This window comes from Canis aureus, chromosome 32 (assembly GCF_053574225.1).
Source record: "Canis aureus isolate CA01 chromosome 32, VMU_Caureus_v.1.0, whole genome shotgun sequence".
In the NCBI taxonomy this organism is placed as follows: domain Eukaryota; kingdom Metazoa; phylum Chordata; class Mammalia; order Carnivora; family Canidae; genus Canis; species Canis aureus.
In genome coordinates, this window is record NC_135642.1 from 6,678,119 (window position 1) to 6,695,608 (window position 17,490).

The 17,490-nt window shown below is 39.9% G+C and overlaps 1 protein-coding gene and 1 long non-coding RNA gene across 26 annotated transcripts in view; one reads left to right on the plus strand and one right to left on the minus strand.

The window, feature by feature from the left end:
- FMN1 (formin 1) overlaps positions 1-17,490 on the plus strand; it is a 438,849-nt gene that overhangs the window by 181,674 nt on the left and 239,685 nt on the right. For 2 of the 24 annotated variants that reach the window (XM_077880471.1, XM_077880479.1), the window contains one exon: positions 1,828-2,958. The exons of the other annotated variants lie outside the window; for them this stretch is intronic. In XM_077880471.1, coding sequence (XP_077736597.1) covers positions 1,828-1,881 — 54 coding nt within the window. In that variant the 3' untranslated portion in view covers positions 1,882-2,958. Of the gene's footprint in view, positions 1-1,827; positions 2,959-17,490 lie in introns of those variants that run through there. 24 annotated transcript variants of the gene reach the window in all.
- LOC144302940 (uncharacterized) overlaps positions 1-17,490 on the minus strand; it is a 109,792-nt gene that overhangs the window by 24,705 nt on the left and 67,597 nt on the right. For both annotated transcript variants that reach the window (XR_013369935.1, XR_013369934.1), the window contains exon 4: positions 1,758-1,872. This is a non-coding gene — a long non-coding RNA (uncharacterized LOC144302940). The remainder of the gene's footprint in view (positions 1-1,757; positions 1,873-17,490) is intronic.

Sequence of the window (17,490 nt, forward strand, 5' to 3'; positions counted from 1 at the left end):
CTTAAGGGACAATAGCAAAATTTAAATAAAACTTGGTGTTTATTCAGTGCTAACTCATTACTTGCTAATTTAATGAATTTGTAGATCGAATATTCTTCTTTCCAATAAGTGGTAATGTGCTTTTTAAAATAACTGAGACACTGTATTGGATTATAGATAAAGCCATTGCAAATAGCAAAGAAAGGTTATTAAATAGGTCATTTGGTGCATAAATTCAGCTTGTCTTAAGCAGTTTGGAGGGATGAATGAGTCCATTTCACAAAGAAACAAACAAGCAGGGGATCCCTGGGTGGCGCAGCGGTTTGGCGCCTGCCTTTGGCCCAGGGCGCGATCCTGGAGACCTGGGATCGAATCCCACGTCGGGCTCCCGGTGCATGGAGCCTGCTTCTCCCTCTGCCTGTTGTGTCTCTGCCTCTCTCTCTCTCTGTATGACTATCATAAATAAATTAAAAAAATGTTTAAAAAAAAAAAAAAGAAACAAGCAAAAAAAAAAGGGGGGGGGAAGTACCTTTGTCTCCTGGGGGGGGAAGAGAGGTGGTGGCTCTTAGCTCCTTTGTTACAAAATGCTCTACAGAGACCTCTCTTCTTTGTTTTGGTGTGAAAAGAGTCTCAGCTGTCTCAAAGGAAGTGAAATGGGGATCAATTTAAGAAACAGACTGCTAAAGAGGGTAGGCACAGAAGTGATTCTGTGAGCAGAAGTTTGTGAACAGCTAGGTCGTAAGTTAACACTGGCTTCCCGAGGTTTCAGACCAGCCTTATGAGGGCTTTGATAGCTAAATAATTTTCACAGTTATCAGCAGGCTCTTACTGTTTGAGTTCTTACTTTGTGCTGGGCATTGTTCTATGTATACTACATACATTATCTTGTGTCATTTCCACAAGAGTCCTATTATCTTACATCTCAAACTAAGGGAAGGTTGGAGAAGGAAAAGAGAAAAGTAAATGGAAAGGGAAGGATTATATTGGGATCATGATCTCCAGTTCAAAATAAGAGTTAAATTGAGATATGATTGACAATAAAAAAGGCTAAAAAATGTTCCTAATTTACCTTAAGTTTTCTTTGGGAAAGAATGATCTGTTCCCTGGATGCTATTAGTAAACTTAAATTCTTTAGGTACCATATTTACAATTCATACAAAATTGCTGAAATCCTGCGGCCATGACACACTATAGCCATCAGGATGGGGGCAGTGTACCCAGTCTATTCACTTGCCTGTAGTTTGGGACTATTCCAGCGATCATCGACTGACAACCTTCAATAGGAACCTGAGAACTCCTATCCCTGACCTGACCTGAAGAAATGTTTTTGGGCCAGCACAGCATTTTAAAGGTTGAATTAGGAATACATATTTTAAAATATGGAGGAGTTTCTAGCTGCTTCTAAAAAAAACATGAGAAAACCTAGCAACAGTGGGCTTATTTTTGTTTGACTTCAACCAGCTGGGATTGAGGAAGCAGGTGTTTATTTCAACTGAGGTATATGTTCTCCAGTTTGCCACTGTCCCCACGCTGGGCCATTTCATCTACTTGGCTCCTTTCTGCTTTAATTAACCCCCATTCTCTGGCAGTTGAAAATAACTAGATGGGCAGCAATACTAAGTCAGAACAGAGGTAGTTCACAAAACAGACAGTGACCCAGCCTGACTGTGCTTGTGTGTGTTCGTTGAACACCATCCTCACTTGTTTTATTACACAAAGAAACAACCACATCTGTTGTGACAGGACTAGTAGAACACAGTGAGTGACAGAGCTGGTACCTCGATGTTCATTTCCTTATACGTGATTTCCGTCAGCAGCCCTTATTAGGTTTCCTTTCTCCACTTACAGGTCAAGAATGTCAGATGTGCTTCAGGACTTCTTCAGCATACCTTTCTAGAATAAAAATGATTTCATACTTAACATATACAGGAAAATTGACGCATTCCGCCACTATATACGAGAATTGATATGTATCACTTTAGTTTTTTTAGTTTGTTTCTACAGACTTTAAATAAATGGCATGATTTAATAAACAGAGAACCTAAAATCAGCTATTTTAAAAAAAAAATTATTTGTGGGGGAGAGCCGGAGGAGCAGAGGAGAGGGAGAGAGTCTCCAGCAGACTACCTGCTGAGCACAGAGCCTGACATGGAATTCAGTCCTATAACACTGACATCAGGACTTGAGCCAAAATCAGGAGTTGGTCGCTCAACCAACTGCCCCAACCAGGCACTCCAGCTGTCTATTGTTTTTGAGTATAGATTTGTAGAGAAGTCACTTAATTATTCAGTTTCCCCCTTAGCAAAATGGAAACCTTACCACCTAACGTAATTTGATTGGAGGTTGACCTTTCTAATCCAGAGTCCCAAGGCTAGTAAGTGGGAGGTGTTTGGAGTTTGTAATCTCATGCATGCTTTGCAGTTAAGATGTATGGAGCTCTGTGCACTACTAAAGCACTTAGTCCTCAGGCTTTGTCCTAGAACTGGCTTTTTGAAATATATAGCAACTTACATGCATATTCTCCTTATATTCTACAGCAAAGATTTATTTATGCTTGGAATGAATTTACACACCATCTACATAAATTGAGAGCACTTGGCCGACTCAGATCTCCAGTAGGAGAGTGGTAGCAGATCAGACATTTTTTGACTTCACTACATTGTCATTTATGATGTAGCCACAGAAATCTTGCAATTTTGTTCAAGTGTGCCCTTCATTTAGCAAACTCTACTTTGAAGGTTTATGATCCCTTTATGATACTCAGCATCATCTGGCTCATTTTTCGTTTTTGGATAGTTCTGTATTGCAGACTTCATTTTTGAAAAGACAGTACCTTCCCTTTCCAGGTTCTCACTTATCTGAGAAGTGTTTGCCTGGAGTTACCATTGTACAAGTTCATGACTATTGGGTGGAAATGAAATGTATTTCAGACCCGCCCTTTTAAGGCACATGGTAAAACTAATCTCCCATGCTACAAATAAAGAGTTACTTCCTTGAGATTCCTAGGATCAAAGTTTTTTTGAATACTGTTCTGTGTTTATTCATATAATGTTTTCTCAACGTATAATCCACTCCTTAAGTTCAAGTTAAAGTCTTCAAATGGTTTTGTTACATTTTTTTATACTGTCAAAGTCCTATTTATTAATCTGCTGGTGGTAAGCATCTTGGAGAGAAAAATGAATTTTTTTTCCTCTCTCTGAAAGTACCTAGCAAAGTGCTTGGCCACATAGATGGTACGTAAACATATCTTATCTAACAACCTATAACTGAAAAATAATAGTACCTAAATTTAATCTTATCCCTACTTTGCACCAACCTTTGTTCTAGGTACTTAACATTAGTATTATAAAGCATAAATGTAGAAATATAAGCTAAGTAATAGATTTGTCACCATTTTACACTTGATAAAACACGAGGCTCCCAGACTAGTCAGTGGAGGAACCTGAATTTGAATTTACCTAGACCTGTCTGACTCTGAAACTGATACCCTTTACATTAATCAGTGAAGCATTACCGGAAAGAACATTAGATCCAGAATCAGAAGGTCTGGATTGTGGTCTTAAGTTTGGGATGATGAATAATGTGAACTTTGGCAGGGCTTTCAGCTCAGTTTCCTAATATCTAAAACGAGGGACCGGGCCATATAATCTCTAATAGTGCCTTTGAATTTTATTTATTTATAAAATTTTATTTATTTATTTTATTTACTTATTTTTTAAAACTTTTTATATTCATGAGAGACACAGAGAGAGAGGCAGAGACATAGGCAGAGGGAGAGGGAGAAGCAGGCTCCCTGCAGGGAGCCTGAGGCAGGACTTGATCCCAGGACCCCAGGATCATGCCATGAGCCAAAGGCAGATGCTCAACCACTGAGCCACCCAGGCGCCCCCAATGCCTTTGAATTTTATTATTTGTCCCACCATACTTGGGAAAAAAAATTCAGTTTATCCATAACCTTGCCCTTTCAGACTTGGGGTTATCTAACTCAGAATCTGTAAATCCCCACTATTTACACACATGCCCTTTTTTATCTTTTACACTCTTTTGGAGGTTCCCCTCTCTAACATGGGCTTTCTTCTCAGTTCTGCCCATCTCTTTGGGGGCAGTGTGTTCATGTTTCAGTAATGCTCTGCATGCTCGCTTCCTAGTGCTTTCTTAGATGCCTGACTCAGTGAAGGATGCAGCTCTTAAAATGATAAATGAAACTTTTACAAGCGGGCCAGTTCTTTATGACAGGAGGGAAGCATGAGCATGGGATGGCCCCGGCTTCTTTGGCTCTCTGCTTCTTCACTTTTGAAAGTTGGAGTGTGTGAATGTGCTGCATGCCCTCCGCCTGGCTTTTGAGGAGCTCTGGATAATTTAAGAATGTTGTTTTTGATCAGCACTTTGAGCAACTTGGAAGTAGGTGCCATGGAAATAACACCGTTTTATCTCTTTTTAAGTAATGTTTTTCGCATTGTAGGACAGAAGAAAGAACTAGCCAGCAGTGACATTTCCCTCACAGGAACCTTTCTCATTTCCCCCATTCATCACATGGATAGTCCATAAGTGAGGGGAAACTTGACTGACTGATGGCCTCTGGCAGGCACCTGCTCATTGTGCAATGCAGTCACATTGCTAATATGGTAACTCCCACTGTGAAATGATCCAGGGACAGATGCCAAACTAGAAATTAACTTACGTTGTACCTTGTTGTCCCCAAGAGAACCAAATGGTATGTTGGCTTCCATTAAACAAAACTTGTAGACTTCCTTTTCTCTCTTCAATCCACCCCACAGATCCCTTTCTCATTTTACACATGCTGTTGACACAAAATTGATTATAAGCTACATATGAGCTGATACAGCTAAACTTATAAAGAAACATAAATACTGAGCCCTTTCCATTTGTTACATTCTTGGTTATCAACACAATACATTTAAATCTGTTAGTTCCTGGAGAATACTGTGAGGAAGAGGGAGTCATTTGTAGAGGGATAAACAAAACCTTCACAATTATGAAAAATGATGATTTCATTAAACCCTCGTAGTATTCCCATAAGTGTTGCTGTTAGTATAATTAATTACCAAGATGTCTAAAGAGAAGACAACATTTAAAATGTTGAAAAATATTTTAATTCATTGTTTCATTGTGGGTATAGAATACAATGTTATGCATTCAGTGGATTTGTTGGTTTACTGGGGTTGAGATGCTTCTTAGGCTGTTGGCTCCCTGGAAGACCACAGATATCATATCTGTTCATCAGGGATATTGGCCGGTGGTTCTCTTTTTTAGTGGTGTCTTTATATGGTTTTGGTTTCAAGGTAATGCTGGCCTCGTAAGATGAATTTGGAAGGTTTCTTTTCTATTTTTTGGAATGGTTTGGGAAGAATAGGTATTAACTCTTTAAATGTTTGGTTGATTTTCCCTGCAAAGCTACATCTGGTCCTGGAGTTTTGTTTGTTCGGAGTTTTTTTGATTACTGATTCAATTCTTTTGCTAGTTATTGGTCTGTTCGACTTTTCTGTTTCTTCAGGTTCCAGTTTTGGGAGGTTATATGTTTCCAGGAATTTATCTGTTTCTTCTAGGTTGTCCCAATTTGTTGGGGGATAGTTTTTCATAATATTCTTTTATAATTGTTTGTATTTCTGTGGTGGTGTTTGTTATTTCTCTTCTCTCATTTGTGATTTTATTTATTTGAGTCCTTTCTCTTTTTTCCTTGATAAGTCTGGCTAGAGGTTTATCAATTTTATTGATTTTTCTTTTTTTAAGAACCAGCTCCTGTTTTCATTGATCTGTTATATTGTTTTTTCAGTTTCTATGTCATTTATTTCTGTGCTAACCTTTATTATTTCCTTCCTTCTGCTGCCTTTAGCTTTTGTTTGTTGTTCTTTTGCAGATCCTTTAGGTATAAGGTTAGATCGTTTCTTGAGATTTTTCTTGCTTCTTAAGGTGGGCTTGTATTGGGATCCCTGGGTGGCGCAGCGGTTTGGCGCCTGCCTTTGGCTCAGGGCGCGATCCTGGAGACCCGGGATCGAATCCCACGTCAGGCTCCCGGTGCATGGAGCCTGCTTCTCTCTCTGCCTGTGTCTCTGCCTCTCTCTCTCTCTCTCTCTCTGAGTGTGACTATCGTAAATAAATAAATTAAAAAAAAAAAAAAAAAAAGGTGGGCTTGTATTACTATAAACTTCCTGTGAACCACTTTTTGCTACATCACAGAGGTTTTAGACCATTGTGTTTTCATTTGTTTCCATGTACTTTTTGATTTCTTTCATTTCCTGCTTGACCCATTCATCGTTTAGTGGGGTGTTATTTAACCTCCATAATCCTCTTTGCAGATTTTTTCTTGTGGTCGACTTCTAGTTTCACAGCATTGTGGTCAGAAAAGAAGCATGATATGACTTTGATCTTATTAAATTTGTGGGGGCTTGTTTGTGGCCTAATATGTGACCTATTCCGAGAATGTTCCACATACAATTGAAAAAAAATGTGTATTCTGATGTTTTAGAATGGAATGTTTTGAATGTATCTGTTAAACCCATCTAGTCCAGTGTGTCAATTGAAGCTGTTGTTTTCTTGTTGATTTTTCTGTTTAGATGATCTGTCCATTGATGTGAGGTATTAAAGTCTCTCTTTATTATTGTATTATTATCAATTATTTTCTTTATGTTTGTTATTAACTGTTTTATATATTTGAGTGTTCCTATGTTGGGTGCATAAATATTAACAATCATTAGATCTTCTTATTGGATTGTCCCTTGTATGATTACATAGTGCCCTTCTTCGTCTCTTATTACAGTCTTTATTTTAAAGTCTATTTCGTCCAATAATAAGTATTGCTAATCTTGCTTTTTTTTTTGACATCCACTTGCATGATAGATGTTTCTCCATCCCCTCACTTTTAGTCTACAGGTGCCTTAAGTCTAAAATGAGACTCATGTAGGCAGTATTATAGATGGGTCTTGGTTTGTTTGTTTTTTAATCTGTTCTGTCACCCTATATCTTTTTATTGGAGCATTTAGTCCATTTACATTCGAAGTAATAATTGATATGTATTTATTGTGATATTATTATTTGTTTTGTGGTTGTTTCTGAAGATTTTTCTCTGATCCTTTCTTGTCTTTATTTCATGGTTCAACTGATTTGCTTAGTGACATATTTGGATTTCTTTCTCTTTATTCTTTGCCTACTTATTAGCGGCTTTGGATATATGGTTACCTTTGGATTTGTATATAACCACTTTTGCATAAAGCAGTCTATATTAAGTTGATTGTTCTTTAAATTTGAACCCATTCTTTAGTCCTCTCCTCCTCACGTTTTAGGTATATGTTGTCATGTTTTACATCATTTTATTCTGTGAGTGTTCTTGACTGATATCTTACAGACACATTCATTGTTAACTGCTTTTGTGTTTCCTACCTCCATACTGTCATTTTTGGTCTCTCCTTTCTACAAAGAATCCCCTTTGATATCTCTCACAGTGGTGGTTAGTGGTCATGAACTCTGTTAGTGCTTGTTTGTCTAGGAAACTCTTTATCTCTCCTTCTATTCTGAATGTTAGATAGAGTATTCCTGGTTACAGATTTTTCCCAGTTAGCACTTTGAATAGATCATGTCACTCTCTTCTGGCTTGTAAAGTTTCTGCTGAAAAATCTCCTACTTGCCTTGTAGGGTTTCCCTTGCATGCTACTGTCTTCTTTTGTCTTGCTGCTTTTTAGTTGTTGTTTTTTTTTTTCTTTATCACTATACTTTGCCATTTTAATTACAATAGGTCAATAGGTCTTGGTCTGGATCTGCTTTTGTTGATTTTGCTGGGGGTTTTCTGTGACTTCTGGATCTGGATATTTGTTTCTTTCCCCAGAATAGGGAAGTTTTCAGCTAATATGTCTTCAAATAAGTTTCTTCTCCATTTTCTCTCTCTTCTTTTCCTGGGACTCCTGAAATTCGAATGTTATTCCATTTGATGGAGCTACTGAGTTCCCTAAGTCTATTCCCATTATGCATAATTCTTTTTCTTTCTTTCATTCAGCTTAATTACTTTCCATTACTCTTTCTTCTGGGTCATTAATTTGTTCCTCTGCTTCTTCCAGCCGGCTATTCATTCCATTAAGTATGTTTCTCATTTAGTTTATTAAGCCCTTTATCTATGCTATGTTATTCCTTATCTCTGTGTCATTAAGGATCTCATGCATGTCTTCCACTCTTTTCTCAAGTCCAGTGAGTATCCTTATGATCACTACTTTAAATACTCCATTGGGCAGTGCATGTTACTTGTACCTATTTTGCTTAGATCTCTGCCCCTGGACTTGTCCTGTTCTTTCATTTGGGGTACATTTCTCTGTCTTCTCATTTTATCTAAGTCTCTATGCCTGTTTCTCTGTGTTAGAAAAGTCATCTTTGTCTCCTGCTCTTGAGGACAATGGCCCTAAGAAGAAGAGGTCTTGTGGTGCCCTGCTGTGTAGTGTCCCCTGTTCCCCAAGCACTTCCCCTGTTCCCCAGGCATTGCCTTAGAAACAGAACTTGCTGAAGAATGAATCTGTATAGTGAAGTCAACTAACCATTTGTTGGATGAAATTCAACTTAATTCCAGGCAATACAGTTGTATAAAAACCCAGATGTGGATTCTTCCTTCAGTTTGAATCCTAGCATTACTATATACTGTATGTGTTGTCTTGAACAAATTACTTAAGCCTTTCTGAGCTTCATTTTATCATTAGAAAGAGGTGATGATGATATTATAACTTGGTTGATGTGTGTGCTGAGGGTAAGTACTGTGGTAGTCACGTATGGGATTGGAGGTACAATGGCATGTAGTAGTAGGTAGCCCATAAATTATAACTATTGTAATTTTTCTGATGACCAGCATGTTTAGTTTAAGTCAGTGGCTGTTGAAGTTTATTTTTTGGTGGTAAAGTTCTTTCATTATAGACTCTGTACCTATATAAAATAAAAAACATTCTGTAATTAGTGTTATATCTAATGGTCCAAAGAGCATTGCTTTTCATATTTTTGTCATAGAAGTGTGATGCTCTCATTTCCATTACCTCCTATTAGTGGAACTATTGTTGCTGCTGTGATTTTGTCAAACAAACCTCTAAATATGTAAAATCATCCCAACAGTTACAACATAGATTTGGGGGGTACCGAGGCAAGATGTCGCATTTCAAATTGTTTTTGCTATAAAGATAAGCACTTCCTAAAATATAATTTCATATATGTAATTCTGCTTTTTATGATCAAATACCAATTGAGTGCCTCTCAAACCTAAGAGGTGTACCAGACATAAAACATCATTCAATAATGATAACAATAGCAGCTAACATTTACTATATTACAGGATTAGTATATGCCAGACACTCTACTTAGCACATCTTTTGGATTATTTTATTTAATCCTCACATAAATTCTTTACTCAGAGGATTTACTATCTAGTTAGAAAAACAGAATTTATGCCATAAAAGTCAAATAGCAACAGAGCCTAAAATAAGTACCTAGTATTACCTAGAGACTAATGAAAGACTATATGAGTGTTAACATCTACTTTTAAAAATATTATCTACTTTTAGCATAATTTGAGAATTTCAGATCCTAGATCTCAACTAAGAGAATTATCAAGTCTCCGATTTTCTGATTACCATAAATAAGTGGCAGTCGTTTTTTTCTGTTTCTGGAAGCTACTGTGTCTCTGTAATACACTTATCTGTATTTCATTCTGGTATTTTGTATGGTATGACTCCTATCTGTTGCAAATACATATAATTTGCATAATTTAAAGAAGGGTATATAGCATGGATATATGGGTTTGTGTGACAGATAATCTGGGTATTTTACAATTATTTTAGAAGCCATTCCCCATTCTTACCACCGGAGGTCAGCTTGACCCTTTTTCTCTTAATAAAGCTCCAAGTAGATTTTCTTTGTATTGAAGCAGCTTTCCAGTTCAGAACTTTGCTTTAAACACATGAAGAATAAAACTGCTCTTAATTTCATTCTCAGAACAACATGCACAGATATGTACGTATAGCTCTATACTCATAGGCATAAGGCTCAACGTAGTTAAGAAGCAATATGTGATGTGTTGATGACCATACATGTGTATGCACATTCTATATGACAAAAGAAAAAGAGACACCAGAAAACAGTGCCTTATGAAAGTGATCATCTATGTTTCATCAAGTGGAAACATTAGGAGAGAATTAGAATTCTATCATTCACTAGATATTTTTTTTTAATTTATTTTTTATTGGTGTTCAATTTACTAACATACAGAATAACACCCAGTGCCCGTCACCCATTCACTCCCACCCCCCGCCCTCCTCCCCTTCTACCACCCCTAGTTCGTTTCCCAGAGTTAGCAGTCTTTACGTTCTGTCTCCCTTTCTGATATTTCCCACACATTTCTTCTCCCTTCCCTTATATTCCCTTTCTTTTTTTTTTTTTTTTTTATATTCCCTTTCACTATTATTTATATTCCCCAAATGAATGAGAACATATAATGTTTGTCCTTCTCCGACTGGCTTACTTCACTCAGCATAATACCCTCCAGTTCCATCCACGTTGAAGCAAATGGTGGGTATTTGTCATTTCTAATAGCTGAGTAATATTCCATTGTATACATAAACCACATCTTCTTTATCCATTCATCTTTCGTTGGACACCGAGGCTCCTTCCACAGTTTGGCTATCGTGGCCATTGCTGCTATAAACATCGGGGTGCAGGTGTCCCGGCGTTTCATTGCATTTGTATCTTTGGGGTAAATCCCCAACAGTGCAATTGCTGGGTCGTAGGGCAGGTATATTTTTAACTCTTTGAGGAACCTCCACACAGTTTTCCAGAGTGGCTGCACCAGTTCACATTCCCACCAACAGTGTAAGAGGGTTCCCTTTTCTCTGCATCCTCTCCAACATTTGTTGTTTCCTGCCTTGTTAATTTTCCCCATTCTCACTGGTGTGAGGTGGTATCTCATTGTAGTTTTGATTTGTATTTCCCTGATGGCAAGTGATGCAGAACATTTTCTCATATGCATGTTGGCCACGTCTATGTCTTCCTCTGTGAGATTTCTGTTCATGTCTTTTGCCCATTTCATGATTGGATTGTTTGTTTCTTTGGTGTTGAGTTTAATAAGTTCTTTATAGATCTTGGAAACTAGCCCTTTATCTGATATGTCATTTGCAAATATCTTCTCCCATTCTGTAGGTTGTCTTTGAGTTTTGTTGACTGTATCCTTTGCTGTGCAAAAGCTTCTTATCTTGATGAAGTCCCAATAGTTCATTTTTGCTTTTGTTTCTTTTGCCTTCGTGGATGTATCTTGCAAGAAGTTACTATGGCCGAGTTCAAAAAGGGTGTTGCCTGTGTTCTTCTCTAGGATTTTGATGGAATCTTGTCTCACATTTAGATCTTTCATCCATTTTGAGTTTATCTTTGTGTATGGTGAAAGAGAGTGGTCTAGTTTCATTCTTCTGCATGTGGATGTCCAATTTTCCCAGCACCATTTATTGAAGAGACTGTCTTTCTTCCAATGGATAGTCTTTCCTCCTTTATCGAATATTAGTTGCCCATAAAGTTCAGGGTCCACTTCTGGATTCTCTATTCTGTTCCACTGATCTATGTGTCTGTTTCTGTGCCAGTACCACACTGTCTCGATGACCACAGCTTTGTAGTACAACCTGAAATCTGGCATTGTGATGCCCCCAGATATGGTTTTCTTTTTTAAAATTCCCCTGGCTATTCGGGGTCTTTTCTGATTCCACACAAATCTTAAAATAATTTGTTCTAACTCTCTGAAGAAAGTCCATGGTATTTTGATAGGGATTGCATTAAACGTGTATATTGCCCTGGGTAACATTGACATTTTCACAATATTAATTCTGTCAATCCATGAGCATGGAATATTTTTCCATCTCTTTGTGTCTTCCTCAATTTCTTTCAGAAGTGTTCTATAGTTTTGAGGGTATAGATCCTTTACATCTTTGGTTAGGTTTATTCCTAGGTATCTTATGCTTTTGGGTGCAATTGTAAATGGGATTGACTCCTTAATTTCTCTTTCTTCAGTCTCATTGTTAGTGTATAGAAATGCCACTGACTTCTGGGCATTGATTTTGTATCCTGCCACGCTACCGAATTGCTGTATGAGTTCTAGCAATCTTGGGGTGGAGACTTTTGGGTTTTCTATGTAGAGTATCATGTCATCGGCGAAGAGGGAGAGTTTGACTTCTTCTTTGCCAATTTGAATGCCTTTAATGTCTTTTTGTTGTCTGATTGCTGAGGCTAGGACTTCCAGTACTATGTTGAACAGCAGTGGTGAGAGTGGACATCCCTGTCTTGTTCCTGATCTTAGGGGAAAGGCTCCTAGTGCTTCCCCATTGAGAATGATATTTGCTGTGGGCTTTTCATAGATGGCTTTTAAGATGTCGAGGAATGTTCCCTCTATCCCTACACTCTGAAGAGTTTTGATCAGGAATGGATGCTGTATTTTGTCAAATGCTTTCTCTGCATCCAATGAGAGGATCATATGGTTCTTGGTTTTTCTCTTGCTGATATGATGAATCACATTGATTGTTTTACGGGTGTTGAACCAGCCTTGTGTCCCGGGGATAAATCCTACTTGGTCATGGTGAATAATTTTCTTAATGTATTGTTGGATCCTATTGGCCAGTATCTTGTTGAGAATTTTTGCATCCATGTTCATCAGGGATATTGGTCTGTAATTCTCCTTTTTGGTGGGGTCTTTGTCTGGTTTTGGAATTAAGGTGATGCTGGCTTCATAGAACGAATTTGGAAGTACTCCATCTCTTTCTATCTTTCCAAACAGCTTTAGGAGAATAGGTATGATTTCTTCTTTAAACGTTTGATAAAATTCCCCTGGGAAGCCATCTGGCCCTGGACTCTTGTGTCTTGGGAGGTTTTTGATGACTGCTTCAATTTCCTCCCTGGTTATTGGCCTGTTCAGGTTTTCTATTTCTTCCTGTTCCAGTTTTGGTAGTTTGTGGCTTTCCAGGAATGCGTCCATTTCTTCTAGATTGCCTAATTTATTGGCGTATAGCTGTTCATAATATGTTTTTAAAATCGTTTGTATTTCCTTGGTGTTGGTAGTGATCTCTCCTTTCTCATTCATGATTTTATTAATTTGAGTCTTCTCTCTCTTCTTTTTAATAAGGCTGGCTAATGGTTTATCTATCTTATTAATTCTTTCAAAGAACCAACTCCTGGTTCTGTTGATCTGTTCCACAGTTCTTCTGGTCTCGATTTCGTTGAGTTCTGCTCGAATCTTTATTAACTCCCTTCTTCTCTTGGGTGTAGGATCTATTTGCTGTTTTTTCTCTAGCTCCTTTATGTGTAAGGTTAGCTTTTGTATTTGAGTTCTTTCCAGTTTTTGAATGGATGCTTGTATTGCGATGTATTTCCCCCTTAGGACTGCTTTTGCTGCATCCCAAAGATTTTGAACGGTTGTATCTTCCTTCTCATTAGTTTCCATGAATCTTTTTAATTCTTCCTTAATTTCCTGGTTGACCCTGTTATCTTTTAGCAGGATGGTCCTTAACCTCCACGTGTTTGAGGTCCTTCCAAACTTCTTGTTGTGATTTAGTTCTAATTTCAAGGCATTATGGTCCGAGAATATGCAGGGGACAATCCCAATCTTTTGGTATCGGTTCAGACCCGATTGGTGTCCCAATATGTGGTCTATTCTGGAGAAAGTTCCATGTGCGCTTGAGAAGAATGTGTATTCAGTTGAGTTTGGATGTAAAGTTCTGTAGATATCTGTGAAATCCATCTGGTCCAGTGTATCATTTAAAGCTCTCGTTTCTTTGGAGATGTTGTGCTTAGAAGACCTATCGAGTATAGAAAGAGCTAGATTGAAGTCACCAAGTATAAGTGTATTATTATCTAAGTATTTCTTCACTTTGGTTAATAATTGATTTATATATTTGGCAGCTCCCACATTCGGAGCATATATATTGAGGATTGTTAAGCCCTCTTGTTGAATAGATCCTTTAAGTATGATATAGTGTCCCTCTTCATCTCTCACTACAGTCTTTGGGGTAAATTTTAGTTTATCTGATATAAGGATGGCTACCCCTGCTTTCTTTTGAGGACCATTCGAATGGTAAATGGTTCTCCAACCTTTTATTTTCAGGCTGTAGGTGTCCTTCTGTCTAAAATGAGTCTCTTGTAGACAGCAAATAGATGGGTCCTGCTTTTTTATCCAGTCTGAAACCCTGTGCCTTTTGATGGGGTCATTAAGCCCGTTCACATTCAGAGTTACTATTGAGAGATATGAGTTTAGTGTCATCATGATATCTATTCAGTCTTTGTTTTTGTGGACTGTTCCACTGAACTTCTTCTTAAAGGGGACTTTTAAGAGTCCCCCTTAAAATTTCTTGCAGAGCTGGTTTGGAGGTCACATATTCTTTTAGTTGCTGCCTGTCTTGGAAGCTCTTTATCTCTCCTTCCATTTTGAATGAGAGCCTTGCTGGATAAAGTATTCTTGGTTGCATGTTCTTCTCATTTAGGACCCTGAATATATCCTGCCAGCCCTTTCTGGCCTGCCAGGTCTCTGTGGAGAGGTCTGCTGTTACCCTAATACTCCTCCCCATAAAAGTCAGGGATTTCTTGTCTCTTGCTGCTTTAAGGATCTTCTCCTTATCTTTGGAATTTGCAAGCTTCACAATTAAATGTCGAGGTGTTGAACGGTTTTTATTGATTTAAGGGGGGGATCTCTCTATTTCCTGGATCCGAATGCCTGTTTCCCTTCCCAGATTAGGAAAGTTTTCAGCTAGAATTTGTTCAAATACATATTCTGGCCCTCTGTCCCTTTCGGCGCCCTCGGGAACCCCAATTAAACGTAGGTTTTTCTTCCTCAGGCTGTCGTTTATTTCCCTTAATCTATCTTCATGGTCTTTTAATTGTTTGTCTCTTTTTTCCTCAGTTTCCCTCTTTGCTATCAACTTGTCTTCTATGTCACTCACTCGTTCTTCCACCTCGTTAACCCTCGTCGTTAGGACTTCTAGTTTGGATTGCATCTCATTCAATTGATTTTTAATTTCTGCCTGATTAGCTCTAAATTCTGCAGTCATGAAGTCTCTTGAGTCCTTTATACTTTTTTCTAGAGCCACCAGTAGCTGTATAATAGTGCTTCTGAATTGGCTTTCTGACATTGAATTGTAATCCAGATTTTGTAACTCTGTGGGAGAGAGGACTGTTTCTGATTCTTTCTTTTGAGGTGAGGTTTTCCTTCTAGTCATTTTGCTCAGTGCAGAGTGGCGAAAAGCAAGTTGTATTGGGAAAAAGAGAAAAAGAGAGGAGAGAAAGAAGGAAAGAAAAGAGAAAGAGAAAAAAAAGGGAAGAGAAAAAAAACGAAAGAAAAAAAAAGAAGAAAAAGAGAAAGAAAAAGAAAGGAAAAAAAAGGGGGGGTGGGGGAAAGAAATCAAAAAGCAAAACAAAACAAAATAACAAAAACAAAACAAAACAAAAAAAAAAAACCAAAAAAAAAAAAAAAAAAAAAAGAACCACAGGGGAGTATCTTCTGATTCTGTGTTCTTTAAGTCCCTTGGCTTCTCCTGGAAGTTGTCCGTCTAGCTGGTGTTCTGGGGGAGGGGCCTGTTGTGCTGATTTTCAGGTGTCAGCAGTTGGGGGAGCTGCTGTGCCCCTGCCTGGTGCAGGGCTCGGTGGGGGTTGTTTACCCCGTGAGGCCGCAGGAGGAACAGCCCCAGTGGCGGGGCAGCTCTGGACACCTGGATTCAGCTCCGGCAGGAACTCCGTCTGCAGGGCCTGGAGGCTCCGGGGCGGGGCCGCTGATCTGCTCAGCTCGGGGCAGGAGCGTCCTCGCTGTCCTGGGCCCTCCCGGCCTCTGCCTGTCCCGGGGGAGGCCGGATCCTGGGCTGTGTCCCGGCGCCCTGTGCTCCGGAGCCTGCGCTGGTGGATTCGCGCTCCTGGGCCGCGCAACCCCCTCCGCGGAGCCGCCGCCCGAGCCCCTCCGAGCTGCTCCTGGAACCGCGCAGGCCCCTCCGCACGGAGCCTCTTCCTCTGCCCGAGCCCGGCCGAGCTGCTCCCGGGGCCGCGCAGCCCCCCCCCCCCCCCCCCCCCAGCTGCTCCGGGTCCCGCCGGTCCCACCGGTCCCGCCGTGCGCGCTGCAGCCCTTAGGGAGCTCGGCGCACTCTCCTGGGCGCAGAGTTGCTGTTACTGTCCCGGGGAGCCCGAGGGCATCCCCGCCCTCCCGGGTCCTGCTCCACCTCCCCGCGAGCCCCTTTCCCCTGGGAAGGTCGGTGCAGCTCCTGCGTCTCCGGGACGGGGCTCTCCTGTCCTGGGGACACTCGCCCCGGCCTCAGCCCGGCTCCTCGCGGGCCCCTCCCCCTGGAGGCCTTTTGTTTCTTTATTTCTTTTTCCCCGTCTTCCTACCTTGATAGAAGCGCGAACTCTTCTCACTGTAGCGTTCCAGCTGGTCTCTCTTTAAATCTCAGGCCGAATTCGTAGATTTTCAGGATGATTTGAAGGTTATCTAGGTAGTTTGGTGGAGACAGGTGATTTGGAGACCCTACTCTTCCTCCGTCTTGCCCACCCCCCCCTCATTCACTAGATATTAAGTGCCTACTGGGTGTCAGGTGCTGTGCTAGATGCTGGAAGAAGGAACAGAATAGACATGGTTCCTGCCCTCTGGGAGCTTGTAGTCCAGTCAAAGAGAAAGATCTTGATAAAAATAATCACTCAGGAAGTATAATATTACAGTGGAGCGAAATACAGTATAGGTTGCTATGATAGGATGTAATTTAGCTTTGAAGTCACGGAAGTATTCCTTTAGGAAGTGCCATTTAAGCAGAGGCCTGAAGGGTGAGGAGGAGCTTGGCTGGTTTGAAGGACTATGAGGAGGCCAGTATGACTGGACAGAAGATAAAGGTTGAGGATGAAGGTCTGGAGTAGTGGCTTGCAAAATTTTTAAATTGCATCTTGGAATAAGCAATGGATTTCACATCGAAACCTAGATTACATATTTGTGAGAAATAAGAGTTCTATTAAACAGAACTAATTTCAGGTGAACTTCTTCTGATATATTTAACTCTCTTATATTTAAAAAAAAAATGCTGATGGGAAAGCATAAATTGATTTTCATCCCATGAATGGATCATGGGCCATGGTTTGAAAAGCACTGCCATAGAGGAGGGCAAGAAACCATAATCTGGAAGGGCCTTCTTGGTCCTTAAGGTTTTCCAATTTCATCCTCAGAACACTGGGAATCTAATTCTGAGCAGAGAAGTGTGAGATATGAAAAGATTGGCATTTTCAAAAGACCTGCCTCCCTCTTAGGCTGCTGTTGTAGAGGGTAGATAGTAGGGAAGCTAGAGTGCAAGTGGAGAGGACAGTTGGCAACTGTTGCTAGCCTAGAGGTAGGAGGTAATACTGGCTTGGCGTAGGTTGGGGCGAGAGAGAGAACTCACGTGCTCTGGCAAGAATCGTGAACCTTGGGATCCCTGGGTGGCGCAGCGGTTTGGCGCCTGCCTTTGGCCCAGGGCGCGATCCTGGAGACCCGGGATCGAATCC